This window comes from Miniopterus natalensis, chromosome 10 (genome assembly GCF_054644295.1).
Source record: "Miniopterus natalensis isolate mMinNat1 chromosome 10, mMinNat1.hap1, whole genome shotgun sequence".
Classification (NCBI taxonomy): Eukaryota; Metazoa; Chordata; class Mammalia; order Chiroptera; family Miniopteridae; genus Miniopterus; species Miniopterus natalensis.
Genome location: NC_142090.1, coordinates 14,183,507 through 14,202,811, shown reverse-complemented (window position 1 = coordinate 14,202,811; position 19,305 = coordinate 14,183,507). Strand labels below are relative to the sequence as shown.

At 50.3% G+C, this 19,305-nt stretch overlaps 1 protein-coding gene across 1 annotated transcript in view; it reads right to left on the bottom strand.

Annotated features, from left to right (window-relative positions):
- The window catches only part of PLXNA4 (plexin A4), a 399,973-nt gene that overhangs the window by 321,382 nt on the left and 59,286 nt on the right, over positions 1-19,305 (bottom strand). Inside the window, exon 2 of the mRNA XM_087821012.1 lies at positions 13,163-14,426. Coding sequence (XP_087677138.1) covers positions 13,163-14,347 — 1,185 coding nt within the window. The 5' untranslated portion in view covers positions 14,348-14,426. The remainder of the gene's footprint in view (positions 1-13,162; positions 14,427-19,305) is intronic.

The following is a 19,305-nucleotide window of genomic DNA, read 5'->3' as shown; positions in this document are numbered from 1 at the left end:
GGGTCCCACAGGGCCCACCGACCCGAGGAGGCCGAGGTATAGGAAGCAGAAGCCAGGGCCATGTGGGCCCTGGAAGGGGAGGCTAATTGGAGAAAGCCTTCGACAGGTGAGGGCTGGTGTGGATTCCTGAGCACCCTGGGAAATGGGAGAGGACAGTGTCTGCTCTTGCCCTGGCTGAGCTCTCCCCTGGGCCCCATTAACAGCAAGATTAGAGCAGCAGCCAGAGGAGCCAGGAAGGGATTCACCTCGCCTATAATCAGGAGCCCAGCATTGCCTGCAAGACCATGTCACACCCCTTCCTCCCACTGAGCCACAAATGCCCACGAGTGAGCTGTGGTCACCATTATAATGTTTATTAGAGAGCAACTTCACTCTTACAAGAGAAGGAAATAGGATCTGTTGCATAGGAATATATGTGGTGCCTACTTGGGCAACCCTGTGAACAGATATTGAAGTCTTAAGGCCACACCCTCCAGGGTCCCCTCTGCCCCAATCAGGAGGACACCAAATCTGCTTTCCACAAATGTCCCCATGGTATACATGGGTTATAAACTAAGACTGGTGACCCACTGGATTCCAGGGACCATAAGCTCAAGGATAGGACCATGTTTTATGCATCTTTGTACCCTTAGCTTAGCTCCAGTTTCATAGTAGGTTAAGACATATGTGTTGGATGGATGGATGGATGGATGGATGGATGGATGGATGGATGGATGGATGACTAAATAAAATCCTGACTTCATAGTGGCTAACACTTTAGAATTAGAGCCCAAATGTCTAGGTCTGAATCTAAGCTCCCTGTGCCTCAGTTTCTCATGGGTAGAATGGGGATGGTAACAACTATATAGTCCTGTGAGAAGTAAATAATTTAGCACATGTAGAACAATGTCTGGCACTTCATATGTGCTATGGGAATACCAGCGCTTACTACTGTTTGTCATCTAAGACAATCCAGACAACTTTGGCGAGTCTCAGGGTCTTTGGGGAAATTCATGGCATCGACCTCAGAGAGGTGTTATTAAGATGAAAGAAGCTAATGTTATCAAGATGAAATAGCAAGGGTAGTACTTCCTAAAGATCCATCAGCTCAATGAAGCCAAAGGACAGAGAAGAGCAATGGTCTAGGATCCAGAAGATTTAGCACTATTCATTAGAAGTACAAATTCTCGGCACCACTCAGGCCTACTGGATCAGAAACTCGGGTGGGGTTCAGAGATCTGCATCTTAATCTCCTCCCAGGTGAACCTGCTGCATGCTAATGTTTGAGAAGCACTCGTCTGGATCACCGTGGAGGTGTTGTCCTAGCTGAGGGCACATAGACCATGCCAAGAAAAGAATGACATATGACAAGCATTCCCACTCTGGAGCAGGACCCTCTGGACCAGGATGTGGAGAGGCCTGTGGCAGCCTCCCCAGGGCTTCCCTGAGGGTATTGGTGGAGGTGGCATGGGGAGCTAGAGTTGATACTCCGAATTACAATCTAATAGCTCACCGTGCTTCCCTTGCACACAGCAGCAAAGGTTACTGTGCAATTATGTGTCGCTACATACAAATGACAGAGCAGTTACGGTTACTTTACCAATTACAGGGAAATTGCTCCCACTCTGCAGAGAGACTGGCACTCTGAAAAGCTCTATCCTCTCCACAGAAAGGGGATTTTAAATGCTGTAAGCATCCTTCCTCTGCCAGTCTCCCATGCTCCAGGGCAGAGCTACAAAGCAGCCACCCAAGAACCACAGAAGTGGCTGGTGGTTTCTGCAGAGACTCTTGGGGAAGGGCTAAAGAAGGGGCCAGAGCTGGGGGACCATGGGGACATCTCCTCTGGAGTCCCTCTGCATCATCTCCTACCCCCATATCCCAATGACTCACTCATAAGAAACCACCTTCACCCTGACACCATGCCACTCCATCCTGAAGGCCAAGGGTGACGAGGCGGAGAGGGAAGCCAATCCTGAAATCACGCCTCGCCCCAGCTAGCTTGGCTCCTGGGCTGGTTCTTGGGCTAGTTACTCACCCTAGCTAGCTTGGCTCCTGGGCTGGTTCCCCTTCCCGGCCAACTGGAGCAGTTTTAACCCATTCTTGGTTACCCCACCTCTGCAGAAACCCACATTGAGCCCCTATTATGGAAGGGTCAGAAGTAGGCCAGAGCTTAGTGGTCCAAACACAGTGCTAATGAGTAAAGGGTCATCAGGTCGATCCCCCTGTGGACCAATTAACTCAATTCTGGGACACAGTCTCTTCCACAGCCACAGGCTGCCCCTCGTACCCCAGGCATCACTATTTACAAATATCCCAACCTAATCCATTGGAGACCAATCAGGTGAGCCAGCGGGTATAGACCATGCAGCTGACTCCTCCAACTGAGAGATAGCTGCTGACTGCTCTGGGCCGACAGCAGCAGTCTCTGAGCCCAAAACAGAAAATTCAAAGTTGGACCTGGTCCTCCTATTGCTCATGGGTAGCTGCTGGTCCAGCAGAGAGGAGTCCTTCCATCTGGAAACAAGCCAGATCTCCTGCCCTCCCCGAATGCAAAAGCAGCACCCAGTCCCATGCACAGGAGTCCTGAGCACTGCCACACCCACCCCCAAAGCTGGGAAGCCAGACATTAGACAGGGGAAGAAGGCATCAGAGATTTCCCAAGCTCACCCATTGTGGGCCTTCAGTCAGGCCTTTTTCATCAGACTTTTGGTCTGTTATGCTGTTGAAGCTCCTATTTCCTATTAGGAAAAACTGAGGCACTAAGTGAAGTCAACACTATTCACTGTTCCTCACTCATTAATTTTCTCAGAAATGATTAGGAAGGACCTACAATGCACCAAGCAGTAGGTGAGGACCCAGCAATATAGAGATGACATGTATCAGTCTCTCCCCTTCCTCTTCGGGGAGACAGACCTGGGCCATGATCAGACAAGGCCATCCATGCCGTGCTTCAGTAATGGACCCAGTGCTGGGGTACAGAGGGCACGGCCACCCACTGCCAGTGCTGTACATGACCACTCTTTCACACAGCATGTACTGCAGAGGAGGAAAATGACCCAGGATCTTAGAATCCAACAGCCCATTTACAGAAGAGGAAATTGAGGCCTAGAGAGTGAAATGATGCCCCCCCCCAACAGCCCGTGACCTATGAAGTTATGAGAAAATAGGTACCAGAACTCCAAATTCCCAGTTCGGAGGAAAAAAACTGATCTTACGAAGGAGATTTCGCTGGGGTTGTAAGAAGGTAGCCCCGAAGAAACCTGTTCCAGCATCAGGGAGACCTATTGTCAGCATCAGAGACTGCTCAGAGAACAGCCCCGGCCTCCACTTCTTTCCTGCCACCCAGGATGAGTGCTCTGACCTTCTGTGACCTCTGGAAGGAACGAACTTTCCTCTACACCAAGGAAGCCCTTGGGCAGCATGAGAGGGGGATTCCTTCTCCTTCCCTGAGTCTATTTGTCCCAAAGGAAAGTGAGAGCTGAAGCTTTGAAAAGAAATACAAGTTAGGAGAAAGGGAGGAGGGAAGCCCATGAGGCACCTCCTGATGGAAAAGAGACAGTCTTTAGATTCTCCATGCTCAGCAGTCCTCGAATTCTTCCCATTATTAATTATACTTTACACACAGGTGCACGCACACGCACACACACCCCCAGGAGCTGACCATAGCAGACCTCCTCTGGAAATGGGAAATCAGTGAATTACTTGTGGGATTTCTCTCTACATGGAGATACTGATCAGATGAGCTGTAGTAGCTCATGTCTATACACAGACTCCAGTTGTAAAGCCCGGGGGCACATGAAGATAATGATCACCCACGTATTGGGGCCATGTCACAAAGATGACCGCTGAACCCCAGGTGTTCGTAAACGCACCAGGGCCTGATGCCCACAGTGACCCTCCAGGGAAAGAGGTAAGCAGAAGGAGTCCTCACAGGGGCAGAAACATCCTGGGGAAGAGGCTTGTAAGTAGGCTGGGTTTACTCCCATCAGAAAGCCTATTACTCCATAGAACAGTCCTATGTGCTTGAGAGCTAATTTCTTTTTTTTTAAATAAATATATCTTTATTGATTTCAGAGAGAGGAAAGGAGAGGGAGAGACAGACAGAAATATCAATGATGAGAGAGTCATTGATCGGCTGCAGCCCGCAACCCGGGCATGTGCCCTGACCGGGAATCGAACCCTGATCGCCTGGATCCTAGGTCGACGCTCAACCACTGAGCCATGCCCGGCTGGGCGAGAGCTAATTTCTATAAGAAAGAAATAAAGTCAAACTATACAGGCCCCTAATGGCTTTACAGCTCCGTATAGACTTTCCTTTCCCTTTTATGAGTCTCAGCACCCCCCAGAGGGCTGCCCATGGCCCATGCTGGCCCCATGGGTTGAACTCTCTTGAGAGCCAGGGAGGTCCTGCCACGGGTGAAGGTTGGCCCTGCACCCAGCTGTGGCCACAGCCACGAACGTGGAATGTGGGAACAAGGCGTCGTCCACTCCGTTACTAACACATCATCTCAGACGGATTCCCTTATTGTGTCTTTTTCAACGAGATTGTAGGAAAGTAAGTGTGTACAGAGACAGACAGGGGTGCCAGCAAAGCACAGCCACAGTAGCCTAGTTAGACAAGTACATGTTGGAGGGACTACAGGAAAAGTGTCTCAGGGGTGGAAAAAAAATTAACAAATTACACCAATGTTCCCAACAGCCAAGCGCCCCATTTCTAAGCATCTCAAAAACGGCCGATACCTACATATAGAAGGTCAGGTATTTCAGGAGCTTCGTGGTGTGTGTGTGTGTGTGTGTGTGTGTGTGTGTGTATGTATGTGTATTCTGAGGCAAACAGCCATTGAGATAATGCACTTAACTACTCATTGAACAATGAAAGTGATTTGCTAAAAGCAACACTCATTTGCATACTCATTTTGGTATTTCTATGTGTTTTGAAACTGTGTGTGGCCCAATCCCACCAGATATCTAAATGGTCTTTCACTCATCACGACAACAAGCTATCCTAATAGGGAACTAATGCCACTAATTTGAGCTGTTTTCCCAGGAGAGGGGCATTCCTAAGGGCACTCTCTGCAGGCCTGTCTGTAACCAACAGCTATGGGGATGCACCCCTCCTAGGAGCTGCTCCGACTCAGGATCCTGGGGTTGATCCCATGACCTCCTCATCAGCTCAGTTGCTGAGAGCCCCGTGTTTCTCACTCTGATAAGCAGGAGGGCCACGACCCCATGACCAGTGCCATAGGCCAGCCAAGCAAGAGAATCGGGACCCAACTCCACTAGCCCAGCTCTAAGACGGCCACCACGCTGGAACTAGTGCAGTGGCCAAACCTGGACCCATGGGAACTACCAGGGAAGGCTTCTCAGCACTGGGAATGATCCCGAGCAAAACCCCTTTGGGTGCTGCCCAGTACCTTAGCTTCAGGGGTCTACAGTGGCCACTTGTCAAGGGCAAAGACATCCCACAAGCCCATCAATCTCGCGTTCTCACTCCCCTCCCAGTCTACTGCAGACAAGCTCGGTCGCCAAAGGAACTGTAATTGGAGTGGGACATGCCAGGATGATTAAGTTGTGTGTTTTCTGGCGGGCGCTGGGAAGCACTGGCCCCGCTCGCCAGGCTGAATTATGGGGTAGGTCATTCCCTTGTTAGTGGGAATAAATTTTATTAGCCCCACTCTCTTTGCCGTGCCATCTTCCCCTCTTGCTCCTCAGGCCTGAGTGTGAGTCTGGATAATGTCGCCTGCATGCAGGATAAATCAGCTGAACAAATCCCATTATATTTTGGACCACTGACAGAGACACAGTAATGACACGGGGACCAGGGAAAGATGCAGCCTTTCTTGTCTCCCGCTGATTCCGTTTCATATACGCGGACAGCATGTGGGCCCATCCACTTGGGAAAAAATGTAAATTCAGAGTCCGAAGGGAGAGCTCCCTTAGTTGTCTTTTTCTCTCTCTCCACTAACTTTGTTAGTGAAAAGAACCACGTGGCCTGTGCCCATGTGTAGTCATTCCCTTCTGCCTGGCAAAAAAGATGGGACACTGAAGGTAACAGCAGGGAGAGGGTGGCCCGAAGTGTGTCCCCTCCTTCAAATGATTCAGCTTAGCATTCACCACATGTGCCGCCAGGTGGAAAGGGAGGCAAACGGGCATGTCCCAGGCCTGAGATACTAAACACAACATCAGGGTGAGTCACAGCCCAAATCTCTCTCAATCAGATACCAGTGGAGAAGAGATGCAAGTATGAAATCACAGCAAGGTTAGTAAGTCTCCTTCTATCCCATCGTGCGCTTATTATAACCAAGGAGAACACCCAGACAGTGCTATAAAGCTATTTACGTGCCCTACACATAGGAAGTGCTCCGTGTCTACTGTTACTTATGAATGTCTATGTATTTCTCTCTCCTTAGGAGTCTTGGCACACTTTATTGAAGGGATATATTTTATCACCTCCTTCTTGGAGATGAAATGCATAATTCAGAGCAAAAGGGAAGCTGCTCACCAGCCCAATGACATCTCAGGGGCTAGGACTGCCTCAGACTCTCAGGCCAGGATCCAGGCCAAGACGCCACCCTGTGAGGATGACTGGAATTGAAGGAAAGGCCCAGAGATGCAGCTCTGGACTGGTAAGTTGGCTGGTCTGTGCGCTGATTGAATGAGAGGGTGGGCTGCCTATTTGGGGAGCTATCGCATACCGTATGGGGTGCTTGCACGTTCATGTGTACATGTGAAAGAGGTCTTGCTGTATTAGCTGCTTTGTGTAATGTGGGGTGTGAGGGAGAATAAATCACAGAAAGTGAGAGCTAGAGGGAGCCTAAGAGATGATAGTGCACAGAGTGTGAGTGTAAGTGAGGCAGTGAAACACAGCAGGCAGACAGAAAGGAGGGGAAGACAGACGCCGTGAGAAAGTAAGTGGGCATCTGGAACAGAGAGAGTGTGTGTACACACATGAGTGTGATTGTAGGTGTGATGCTTCCATCCAGGGTTCATGAAGTAGGTATCTCGGGATTAGGGTGCAGCATTGCATCGCCCCACATCCTGATCAGTAAAACCTATGCTGAGGTCTCTTGGCAGCTCTCTGTGTTAAAATTCTGCATGTGTGATTCCTGGGTCTTGACACTCTCCCTGCTGACCTGCTGGGCTCCAGGGTGGCATCCGTGGAGAACGTGTCCAATATAGCAGGCCAACGTCAAGTCTCTTCCTCTCACTAGGCCCAACATACCACCCAGGGTGCGGCTACCACCTGTATTCGAAAACACCGTGCATACTTGACTGGGATGTGACTTTCACTGCAAACCCTGATGGGCAAAGAGGGAAATGGATGGGCTTTTCACTTGAATACCTAGGAAGAAGGCATCTCGAGGGGAGAGGGGGAAGACTGGATTCTATAAAGCTTCAGGCTGTGATATGGCAGCCCCTCAAATGCTAAACTGGAAGTCAGGGGTATGGTGTCAAAGGCTGTGAGGGGTGAGTGCTTGTGCGGATATAAAAGGAGCCTGGTGCTGTGCGCTCTCATTGGGACCTGAGAATGGAGTAGAGTGGGTGTATTTAGTGTGCCACAGTGTGAGAGGGAAGGGGTGCAAACGCAGTGGAGGTGGAAAGGAGGGCTGGGGCAACAAGAGGGGGAGTTCCTGGTCTACGAGAGAGGACTGTGAGTGAGCAGAAAGGGAACCTTGCCCAGCACCATAAACAACAGGATACACCCCATCTACTCAGAGCTGCCCTTCCTGCTGACAGGGAAAAGAAAACACCCCAAGCAGACTGGCAGAGACCAGCACCCGGAGCCTGGGATGACCGCCTGGCCATTCCGGATGCTCATGTTCATGGAGTTTCAGGATCCCAGGCGCCAGACGAACCTGAGTGACTGTCCAGGTTGGGATGGGGGGCCAGCCTGAGTCCAGGGGGATGACTCTGTCTCCTCCCAGGGTTGCTATGCCTGAGAAATAATAAATATAAGAGTAAAAGTAACAGCACCCATGAATTGGGTTCTCCTTCACTACTCACTGTCGGACATGAATGAAGCTTACTGTTAAACATAAAGAGCTCAGCTCATGTGCCTCTGTGAACCTGGTGGGGCTGGCTGGGCTCGCAGGTAAACTCTAAGGTCAGATAGGTGCTTGGTCTAACTGTTTCTCCACTGTTGCAAAGGTGAGGGGCTTTTCTAGTTCTTGCAGTGTTTGGGGAGTCCCATCGACACTTAATGCTCTAGTGCCCAGGATTGTAAACGTCCTGCAATGCCCAAGCAGTGAATTGTCCCACCCAGGTGCCACCAGCACACCACTGAGAAACACCAGTGGGAAAAGCAGCCGGCTGAGAATTAGGGTGTATAGTAGATTCTAGCCCACAGATTATATGACCTTGAGTGAAGCACTTGACTTCTCTGTTCCTCCATTTCCTCAACTGGAGGGGACAGCTGCCCTCCCTTCCTATTACCCCCAGCATTGCTGAGAGAAGAAAAGGAACCCATGGACCCTTCTGTAAACCATCAAGCACCATACGCACTCCTACCGTGGGATTACCAGGCTGCTCAGAAGCTGCCACTCTCTCTCCCACTAATGGGGCTTGGCAGGTGTGAGGCAGTGATGACTCTGGATAAGAGTTTCTGCCCCCAGGGACCTACATTTTCTGTTTGAAGGTCATTCTAAGTTCAAGTCTTGAGGGGGAGATAAAAAGCTGGTTTTTGCACCATTCAGCCTTATCTGCACTCAAGCTGACAATCCTTGATTCCTCCTTCCACTCACCAGTTCCAAACTCTGGGAAGATTTGAGTGGAGGAGTGATGGCCACTCTCAGGACCATGGCCATTATCCCTATCACATAGACCATGATGACCTGCTTGGGTGCATCTCACTCCTGGACTCTTGGGCTCCTAGAGATCGATGCCATTTCATGATTCTTGGCATCCACCAAGTATGAGTACCTTGTCACAGGCCTAATAAATGCTTCAGCTATTCAGCCATTCATTCACACATTCAGAGAGAAAAAGGCTAGTTTTCTGTGAGGTTGTCCCAGAAGGCAGAAGAAAGGTTGAAGAGAAATAGATAGCCATGCCTGGGGGACTCCAGAATGCCAGGTCCCATGTCCCATGTAGAAAACAAGAACCTTGGCCCACATAGCACCCCCCCTAGCCTGGCTGCCAACTCCAGGTCAGGGTGTCAGGGCTCCCAAGAAAAGGCTGGAAGCTGTCAACTCGGCCTGCTTAGTACCCTGGCACATGACAGAACTATGAGCTATGTGTGGGCTCCTCATCCCAATTGTCGCATGCTCTGCAGACAGAAGGCTTTAGGAGCCTACGAGGCAGCCTTCAAAGGGATCAGAGGTAGAGACTCTCCCAGTGCTGAGCAGCAGAAACAGAAATCACATCATCATTAACTCGCCCAGATGATCATCAGCAAAAGACCTCAGGTTGCTGTTCAGTACCCTAAATTTCAAGACAAACTGGACCCCGTCTGATCCCACTAGGACCCTCCTTCTGCCCATGCCCTCCTAAGATCCTTAGAGCAATTTTCAGATGTTACCCCATTTGTTCTTGGATCCCTCTTTCCATTCAAGCTAAAAAACCCAGGACACAAGAAAACAATGGCCCAGAGGCAAAGGTAAAAGAGGCTTCCATCCCTCCCAAGCACCAGGAAATACAAGACTGCTTCCCCAGCCTCTACATCCAACACCCACTCAGGAATTTACTTTGGCAGCAGACATTGACATTCACAGTAACACAGTCCTGAGAGGAGGCCACTGCTGGCCCCGGCCCTTATCTCTGATGTGGGCTCAGCCAGCCTTCTCCATTCATCTGCAATAAAAACAGGGAACACTCTGGGGGCCTGCAAACCAAGGTCCAGCCTCACAGTATATGGCTTCTTCCCCGCCTGGTCGCCAGGCTGTGGCCCACCACTCAGCTCCAGGGATGCCCCGTGGCATGGCAGGCCAAGTCACATAGGTATTGTCTCCCCATGCCACCGGATCCTCCTGAATACAGCCAAAGGGGCAGCAGGGATCTAGCTAGGGGATCAGGGGCCTCACTGCTTACACTGCTCCCTGCTCTGAGTTTTGAAAGCAGAGGAGAGAATGTGGGTCCCAGGAAATGGGAGGGGCCAGAAGAGCTTGAAGGGTGCCACAGGATGCACATTTTAGCCTAAGGAACTTGAACAGCAGGAACAGGGTAAAAACAAACCACTAATCACACCCCTCTGCATGCTCTTTGAGTTGTGACTGTGATAAAACCCATAGGAGACCCCTACCCTGCAAAACCCAAGTCCTAAAAGCCACTTCCTGGGCCACTTTTCCACTGTTGAAACGCCACAGGACAGAGGCCATCTGAAGTGGGTTCCACTGCACAGGCCTCAAAAGACTGTTGGACTTGGAGACAAAGATAACTCTAGAGGTCACCTCATCCATCCCTGCCTGCCTCGTGGCAGGAGGGAGGAAAAAAGAGGAACCCAACAGCACAGCACAGGAATCGGTGGAGGAAAAGCTGTGTTTGCCAACAGTGTGCCGACAAGGGCTCCTCGGTGGGATGCTCCGGAGCCTGGCCTGGCTGGTGGTGTGTGAAACATGTGTGGTCTGAGCTGAGGCCAAATGAATTGCAGCCTAGAGCTCCAGAGCAAGAAACTCGAGGATCGGCCAAATCAAAGGAAACTGATACTGCGCACTAAAAGCCAGTGTGGCCTTTCGGCCTGGCTGGGAGACAGCCCCAGCCCCGTGAGCAGTTTCTGGTCTCCTCCTTTCTGCTCTCAGCCCTGAACTTGCCTCTAACTTGAAAGGGCTAATTAAAGCCAAAGAAAAATCAAAAGCCTGTTATCTGGCTCCATTACTCCAGTCCTGGCATTAGCCTGTCTCGCAAAGCTGTTTCCCTCTGTTCTCTCCAAGGCCACCATGTGGTGTTGGGACCTGTAGCTCTGCAGACGTCCATGAGGAACTTGACTTTTTGTATTGTGGCAGAGAGCAAGGGAGAGGCAAATCTTGCCCATGGGCAGCCAGGCTCATCCCTGCAGCTGATTTTACTCCCAAAAAGACAGAGTTCGAGCAAGTTCTCTATAGAAGGGTGTCTACAGAAAAATTACCCAACCCTTTGACCTCAAAAAAACTAGTTGTTTAGTAAGCACACAGCATAGACTTGCCAGTTTTTAACCTAGGGAATATATATGCATGCCCATGGGGGTATTTATTGTGCATGTGCACACACACACACATGTGTGTGTGTACACATATGCACCCATATAGCTGTGTGCAAACGTGGTGATAAGAGAGGAAAGGGGGTTATCCTCAAGGCAGTGTCTGCCATTCACTCACAGACCTATGACCTTGGACAATTCATTCCCTTGGTTGAGCCTTGGAATGAAAGTTTAGGCTAGAGGATCTCAGGGCCGTCCCCACACCAACATTCTAAGGCATCTCCTGGGGACTATGTTTGAGTGTGTAATACACCTATACCCAGCACAGCATATGGACTGTCACTCATTGCTTTAATTTGGGAGCAGTCCATGCCCCTGCCCCAAGTTCATAAGCCTGTTCCACAGACTCTCCTGGGTGGCTCAGCTATGGTCCCAAACCAAAGACTCCAAAGGATATGTCACCTGCTAGGGCTCGGCAGACACAGTAGAGTCCCCTTGATTCTCTGGCCTGGCAATGACTGTCAATTGTTGACTGTACTCCCAGTAATGGTTTTATTTAAGCTCCTAGAAAAGTGATTTGGAGGCGTGGTTGCTAAGAAGGTGGGTACACATCTTGCCCTTATTTGACCCATAGTACCTCTCCCATTTCCTTTGTAACAGTAGGGGTCCCCTGGGTTTTCAGGGCCTCCAAGCAGGAATGGCATCGTTTAGTTTCAGCCCAGGTACCTAGGAAACTCACCACTGGAAAGCAGTCTGAGCCTAAATGTTAGGGCACCAAAGACCAAATTTTGTAGAGTTCCTCCTTTCTCCTCTCTCTCCTCTACCTCACCCCAGATCCCAATGACTTCAGAAATATGCTGGGTGGAGTAGGTGCCAGTGCCCTCTGAGATCAGCTTGGCACATGGTCATGCCTTATGAAGGGAAACTTACACTTTTTAAGTCAACCCAAATACATTTCCTAATATGGAATTCCACCACAGTTTGACTAGACGTCAGGAATCACATCCTTGCAAATGCACACTTCTACCTGATGGGTGAATTTTCCTTTCCTCGTTAAGATTATGGGATAGATTTTCTCCCACTAGGTTCATAACTTTTTAACTGGACAATAAACAGAAAAAATGGAAAGGAGAGTGACATAGGGCATAGGAGATGCCAAGTGCTGAGTCTTCCAAGCCAATGATTTAGAAAAAAAAATTGGAGCGTTTGAAAGGGGAACAGAAGTCAGACCACAGAAAGGCACATGCTGTTCATGTTGGGTCACAAGTGAGATAGGCTGTGTCACTAGTGCCCCTGTGATCAACCCAAGGCAGCAGCCTGAGGTCTGGTCTGTCCCTCAGGCCCCACAGGCCCTGGGACGGCCTCCTAAGCCAATCCCTCCCCTCTCCCCATCCTTCAGCTCCCTCAGCACTCCTGTCACTCAGGACTGTTCCTTGGCTGCCTCTTGACTTTGTGACAAGTCTCTTCTGTGGAGCTGTGCACACGAAGGATGCTTAATAAATACAGTTTTCTAAGCACGTTCCGCTTTCCCCACGATGTTCGTTGGACTCTAACCCCACTTCTGCTCTCATTTCATTTCCTAAAGACACACCAGGGGCTGAGAAGAGAGCTCTCCTGGAATTCCCTATCTTTCTCAAATGTAGAATGACTGACTCTGTTACTCCCAGTAATGGTTTTCTTCTGAGCTCCCAAGAAAGTGATTCATAGGCCTGGTTGGTCGGTAGGTACATGTCTTGCCCTACAGCACATGATACTGGCCTTCAACCATGCCTGGTGCATGTGACATATAAGTCACACAATTCCCGCCTATTCCTAGCACTCTCCTATAAGCCAGTTCGGAATAGAGACAAGTACCTCATACATTTTAGGTCTGGCTCTGACTCTTACAAGCTCAGCTGTATAGTCACAGCATGTTTGAGCTGACAATGATCTGAGTCCAGTGAGACCCAGAGACCGGATATACTTGTCCCATCTGCAAAACTGCATGGGTGATTCACAGCCCTCGGAGGCCCCAGGCTAGGGTCCTCCCTCCACACCGTGTCGCCCCCGCCCTCAGAGCCTCCCTAGACTCACCGCGCTGCTGCAGGGGATGTCCTTCACCTTGAGCCAGGCCAGGTCCAGCGTGCCCTCGCCCCGGTAGCAGGACTGAAGCCGCTCCTTAATGCGGTCGTTGATCTGTTTCAAGATGAAGATGCACAGGGCCGACTCATCCAGGGATTTCATTTTCCGCTTCTGGCCCTTGGAGAAGACAGTGAAGAGGAGGTCGTCCTCTGGATGGACTCCGAGGGTCTGGGCGAGCATGGCCCCGGCTTTGGACAGGTAGGCGGCCTGCAGCAAGCGGTACTCCACCCCGCCGCGCTCACAGCCGATGGGCACCTCCACGTAGGAGTTGAAGGCGGTGTCCTCCTTGCAAAGCCTCACGAGCTTGGATGTATAAACCTGCTCCTTTGTGGTGGAGCCTGGGGGAGACACCATCTCAGGCTGAAGGGTCAAAAAGTAGACAAAGTTGCCACTGCTGAAGCCATAGACGTAGTAAATGTCAAAGTCGGGGATCACGGTGAAGGTATCCGACGGGATCTTAATCATTGAGGCCACAAACTCATCGTGGAAGACGTAAGCAAACATGCCATCCGCTTCTGAGTTCTTAGTCAACTTCCGGCTGGAGATGGTGGGGAAGTACTCTGGCTTCCCATCCACCGCCGTGGCAATGAAGAGCTTGTCATCCAGGTTGCTGTAGGAGACGATCACGCCAAAGACCGAACCGCTCTCGTTGACTCCAGACAGGTAGTGTTCCTTCTTGTGGAAAGGTTCCCCCAGCTTGAAGAGGTCCTCCAGCCTCAGGAGCTTGCAGATGCCTTGGTACAGGCTCCCACATGCAATCAGCCTGTTCTCCTTGTAGTCGATCAGGAGCATCTTGTTGACATTGTTGGTGGTGGTCAGGGGCTCATTGCATGTCTGGACTATGCGGGGTGGGTAACAATTGGGGTTGTCATCATCCGGCCCTGTCTGGTGGCTCACCAAGACCTTCAGGTCGCTGGAGAGCTTGTAGATCCGATTGACGGCCCCCAAATAAATGTGCCCTGTCCTCTTGTCCACCACCAGGTGGTTGAAGCCCTCAGCTGGCTCACCACGAAATGTGACAAAAGATCGCTTCTGGGACAGCGGGAGTGGCTGCCGGGGGAGCAGAGTGGAGGAGCCCATCCCTACCATCAGGAGATGGGACAGCAGGCAAGTCCAGTTCCAGGGCATGGCTTTCATTTCAGACGCCGGTCCTCACGGCACAGCAGCACTGGTGAAGTGTCCTCCTGGGGGGCCAGGACTCAGGAGTAGAGGGTCCCTGCAAAGGAAAAGAAAGATGTGATGCTGGGTGACAAGGACAGCAGCTTAGCTTCACCCTATAGCTTGCCTTGGGAATCCTCAAAGTATTCTGCTCACGCCAAAACAGAGAACTGTACTGGGGGAAGCTAGAAGCCAAGGGACATGGTTGCCATGGGTACGTGGGACAGCCAGAGCTAGTGGCAACAGCCACAGGAGAACATTTCAGTAATAATAGCAGAAATAATAGTGATGGTAGTGATGATAATAGTGATGATATTGATGACGAACAGTATTGACTCCGAGGGCCTGACTGTGCAGTAGCTGTCCAGAACCTTCCAGAAACAAATCTTAATCCTAAACTTCAACTTAACAAAACTCAGTGCTGGGATCTTCCATCTGTCCCTCCAGATCCTCTCTCCACCTTTCTCTGCACCCAGGAGGCTGACCTGTACACAGGTACATCCGCGGACTCCTTGCCCTTGGGCCTGATTAGGTGCAGCCAGCGGGGAGCATCAGCAGAAGGCTGGAGGAAGGGGCAGAGGACAGGAGGAACAGAGATGGGCTGCATGCACTGGCTGTGACCTTGTCCGCAGGGCCCATGCAGAGCCCTGGCAGGCCTCTCCACCCAGCCTCTCTGTCTCCAGGTTCGAGAACCACCTCCTGCCCACCCCATGTGGTCCTAGAGGAGAAAATAAGGCCTCACTACTTCCTCCCCTAAATACTTCCCTGCCTCTAAAGGAGCCACAGTTTTGTCAAGAGCCCTTGAATTAACCTTTGTGCGAGTGAGTGAGTTTGCATGTCCTGTTTCTTGCCAGGACCCTGACTCAGAGACCTCTGAATTTAGTAGTATTGCTATCCCCACTTTCCAGCGTAGGGAAGTCAGGTAACTTGCACAGCTAAAAGTGGCAGAAGCAGATTCAAACCCTCTGTACAAGTCCATGGCAGGTTCTCATTCTTAACTACCGAACCATTTCAGGGTAGCCAGGCACAGGTGGGGATGCACCCTGGTTATTGTTTATACACAGCAGAGTAGTTCAGACAACCGCTGTGCATTGCCACCGGGCCCTCTGGCTCTGCACCTACTGCAGGGAAGCTTCTCCTTTGTCCCTCCCCCATCCCGCCTGCTGGATGGACGGTACATGAGCCCAAATCAAAAACCCTTCTCACTACTGCAGCAACCAGGTCCTCTAGATACACTGCCCGGCTCTGAGTCCCAGTGTCCTTTTAATGAGGCAAATCTTGGCTGCCTCCCACAGTGGGGCCTCCTCTGAGAGGTTTCCATTAAAGGGAGTGAACAAGTGCTTTAAGAAGTGGTCTGGGGAAAAAATAAATAACTCCCGGTGGAATAAAACAGCTTTCCATCCTAATGGTCTCATTAATTCCTACCCAAGATGCTTTCTGCATGTGAGTCCAGAGGACAGGTTCCCGTTCCTTACAGTTGGGTAGAAATCAGGCAGAATGATCTACGTCTAAGTCTTATTTGGGGGTGTCTCAGCTTTGTGGAATTTGTCTCGCTCACACCCAAACATGTCAAAAACAAGGTAATGGGAAGAGGTAACTGTTGAGCAACAGAAAACCCTCCAGCAAAGAAAGAGCACGAAGTTAGATGGAAACCAAGAGAAGAAAGGAGAAAGCACCTTGACATTATAGGCTCAGGTCCCAATGGAAACACAGGTCTTCTCAAGTAAGTGTCAGAGGAGGGGACTCTGGCAGATGGTGTACCCCACAACTGACAGCAGTCCTGCATGTTGAGGGCCTTCATTCATCCTCGCCATGTGGGAATGTTTGCTCAGAGCACATGTGAAATGTGTCAGGCACTTTCAAATCCAAGGCTGGATCGGCACCCAGCACAGGAACCGAAGTTACTCGGATGGCAGAAAGCTCTGTGATGCACCACAGAGTGCTTCGGGAGTTTGCATAAAGAAACTGACTTCTAACTTGGGGTGAGGAAGCACGGAGAAGGCTGTAGGAGGCCTTGGGGAGGCAATGGCATTTGGGCTGAGCCATGAACTTGGAGAGGACACACAGAGCTGGAAGGGAAAGGCCTCCTTGGGGAGGGGCCAGCATAGCAAAATCCCGGGCATATCAAACAGGATGTATACCAGGAAAGGTCTGTCTGGAGAGCAGGATTCCTGAGAGTCAGATAGAAACAGGGCCGGAAAGAGAGAACCGCGAGTTTGTCAGGACGTCCCTGCAAGGCTGAGACTGAAGGGCATGGTATTAAGGAAAGAAACTTAAAGAAAAGAGCAATGGCTCCAGAAAGGAAAATCTATACTTCTCTCCAGTTAGTCTCTGCAGAAGGAACTGAGTTTGGAGCTAAGAGCTGTGAGCTCCATGAGGGCCTTGCTCTCTAGTATGCCTATAGCTGCAGCCCAGCACCCACACACAGTAGAAGATCAGAGGCTATTTCCTGATTGTCAGAAGGAGAGGCTGGGAGCAAAGAGCAATATCACTATCTGTGGACCATTCACTGTGCCCCGGGCCCCATGCAAACATTGGCACATGGATTACCTCACCTCATTCAGCATCACTATTCACTGGGGTCAAGACTGTATTACCTGCTCCTCAGGTAAGGAAACTAGCTCTGCAAAGGCAGGTGGCTCATAAGTGACAGAGCTGGAATGGAAACTCAGGTTTGTATCACTGCAAAGCCTGAATTCTTCTAGGAACATGCAGTTCCATAGCCCAGCACACAAAGTACTTGGAAGCCCTTTTTAATTCAGATAAATCCCCAAACACAGAAATCCACGACATCACCCAGAAGCACCTCCCCTGACAGCTCTGTAGGTAAAAAGCAAACCCCTGGGACTTATAGGGCATAACCTGGCAGGTAGCACCCATCAGGTGGCCATGCTGTCTACTTCTAAAAGCATTAATGACTGGAAAGCACCTGGCACACACAGTGCTAAACAAATGATCTTTGTTGTTGATGAGATTTAAATAAGATTAAAAGGATTAGGATTATGATAGCGAGATGGTACCTGATGGCACCGTCTCAGTTAGAGTGCCGAGGAGTCTGGATGGTTCATCCTGAATTGCCTGTGCAAACCCAAGTATCAGAGAAAAATCTAGACTTTTTTATCTGGAAGAGATAATCCAGTTTAATGATCCCCAATCCCTGATTTTAGAGAGAAGGAAGTTGAGACCCAGAGAAATTAATGACTTGCAGGAGGTCACATAGTGAATTCAGGGTGGGGTGAGATTAAGCTCAAGTCTCTGGACTTCCAGTTCACTGCCCGCGCCACCACCCATGGCCTCTCTTATGACTTTATCTGAACCCACTTCGGCATCTGCTCCCTGGCCTTTGTCTGGAGGAGCCTGCCCTTTGGGTGCCATCTGCTCTGCTGGCTAACACAGCTCTTGGGACATTGCTGCCAGCAACCAAATTCCAGCAGGGCTGTAGCCCTCATTCCAGACCTGGAGCAGATGCAGGGCAGGGCTCAGACACCAACCCCCGGGAGGGGACATTCAGCAGTCCCTGTATCAGAAACTGCCAATCCCCAGAGAAAGTGTGCCAGCCACGCCCCCACCCTACTGTACACACTCACAGAACCACAGCCAATCGACAGTTCTCTCATTTTCAAGAGGCGAGACTCGGAAGCCTGTAATTATGAATTTACTGAGCAGAAAGGTGCCAGGGCTCATTCTCCATCTTCTATTAGGCACTGAAACGAGACACAGTTACGCATCTCAAACACTCATTGCTCTCATCTGAGGCTGCTGAAATTACCGCGCCTGGAGGGTTGGGGTTCCTCAGAAAGCAATAATGAGTGATAGGAAAAACCAGCCTCTCATTTTATGCACCACAAAAGGGACTGATTAGAAAACAAATAACAGAGAGATGGAAGAGAAGGGAACAGGCAAGGACGTGGGCTCCAGCCTGCCGCACCAGAGACCCCACTGGGCACCGTAGAGGTGACCCAACCTGCGAGCAGTCCTCCCACCCCAGCTCCAGTCCCATGGGTGGGCAGAGCTGCCAGTCCCCTGCCCCCAGGCTGCTCCATCCAGGCTTCCAGTGTGGTTTCCATGCCAAGACACCAATCCCCATACGTGTGACCCAACCTAGGAAACCCTCAATCCTGCCCACCAGTTCTCTCTCGGGTCATCAATGAGCCGTTTTAAAACAAAGTATTAGAGGTGGCATTCAGCCCAACTCTGGTTCTTAAAGACAAGTAATGTGACCGAGGCATCTCCAGGTTGCCCCAAAGGACTCACCGAGACAGGGACAGGGGGAGACTGGAGCGGAGGCAACAGAACTCAATGGCTCTGAATCAAACCCAAATACACTGCAATTTTCCCTTCTTTGAAATAAGATTTTAATTCTGAATGATCTCAGAGAAGATGGGACTCATTTTTAGAAACTGAGCATCATCATTTTGATTAAAGAAATTGGAGCTGTCTTTGTTTTATGTGGCAAGTTCTGAAGAGCCCAAACTAATCTTCATGAAACAGCACCACCCTCTCAGATTCCAGAGGGACAGAAAGTTATGATAGAGTATTTTAAAATAGCAATTACCTCACAAAATTACCTTGGCGTTTACAAGGTGTTTTCATATACATTGCCACGTTCTGATTTTATTGTCCACGACAGGTGTAGGTTGGAGAGGCATTCGTAAGTATACCCCTTTACAGATAAGGAAACTGAGGCAGGAGCAGGTACAAGTCCTGGCTGAGGTCACACACAATTGTGTTGGGACTTGGGAAGCTCTCCACGTCTCCCTCATTGCCCACGGGGCCTTCTCTGACCTCTGGACAGAGTGCTAACCCTCAGGACATCTGCTATGGGACAAGAGGACACTCGAAAAACATAGTCTAAGATGCTGTTTCAGAAAATCGTCTCTACAACCCATCACGAGTCCAGAAACCAACTGAGTGGGCCACACATGCTGTTTAAGTGA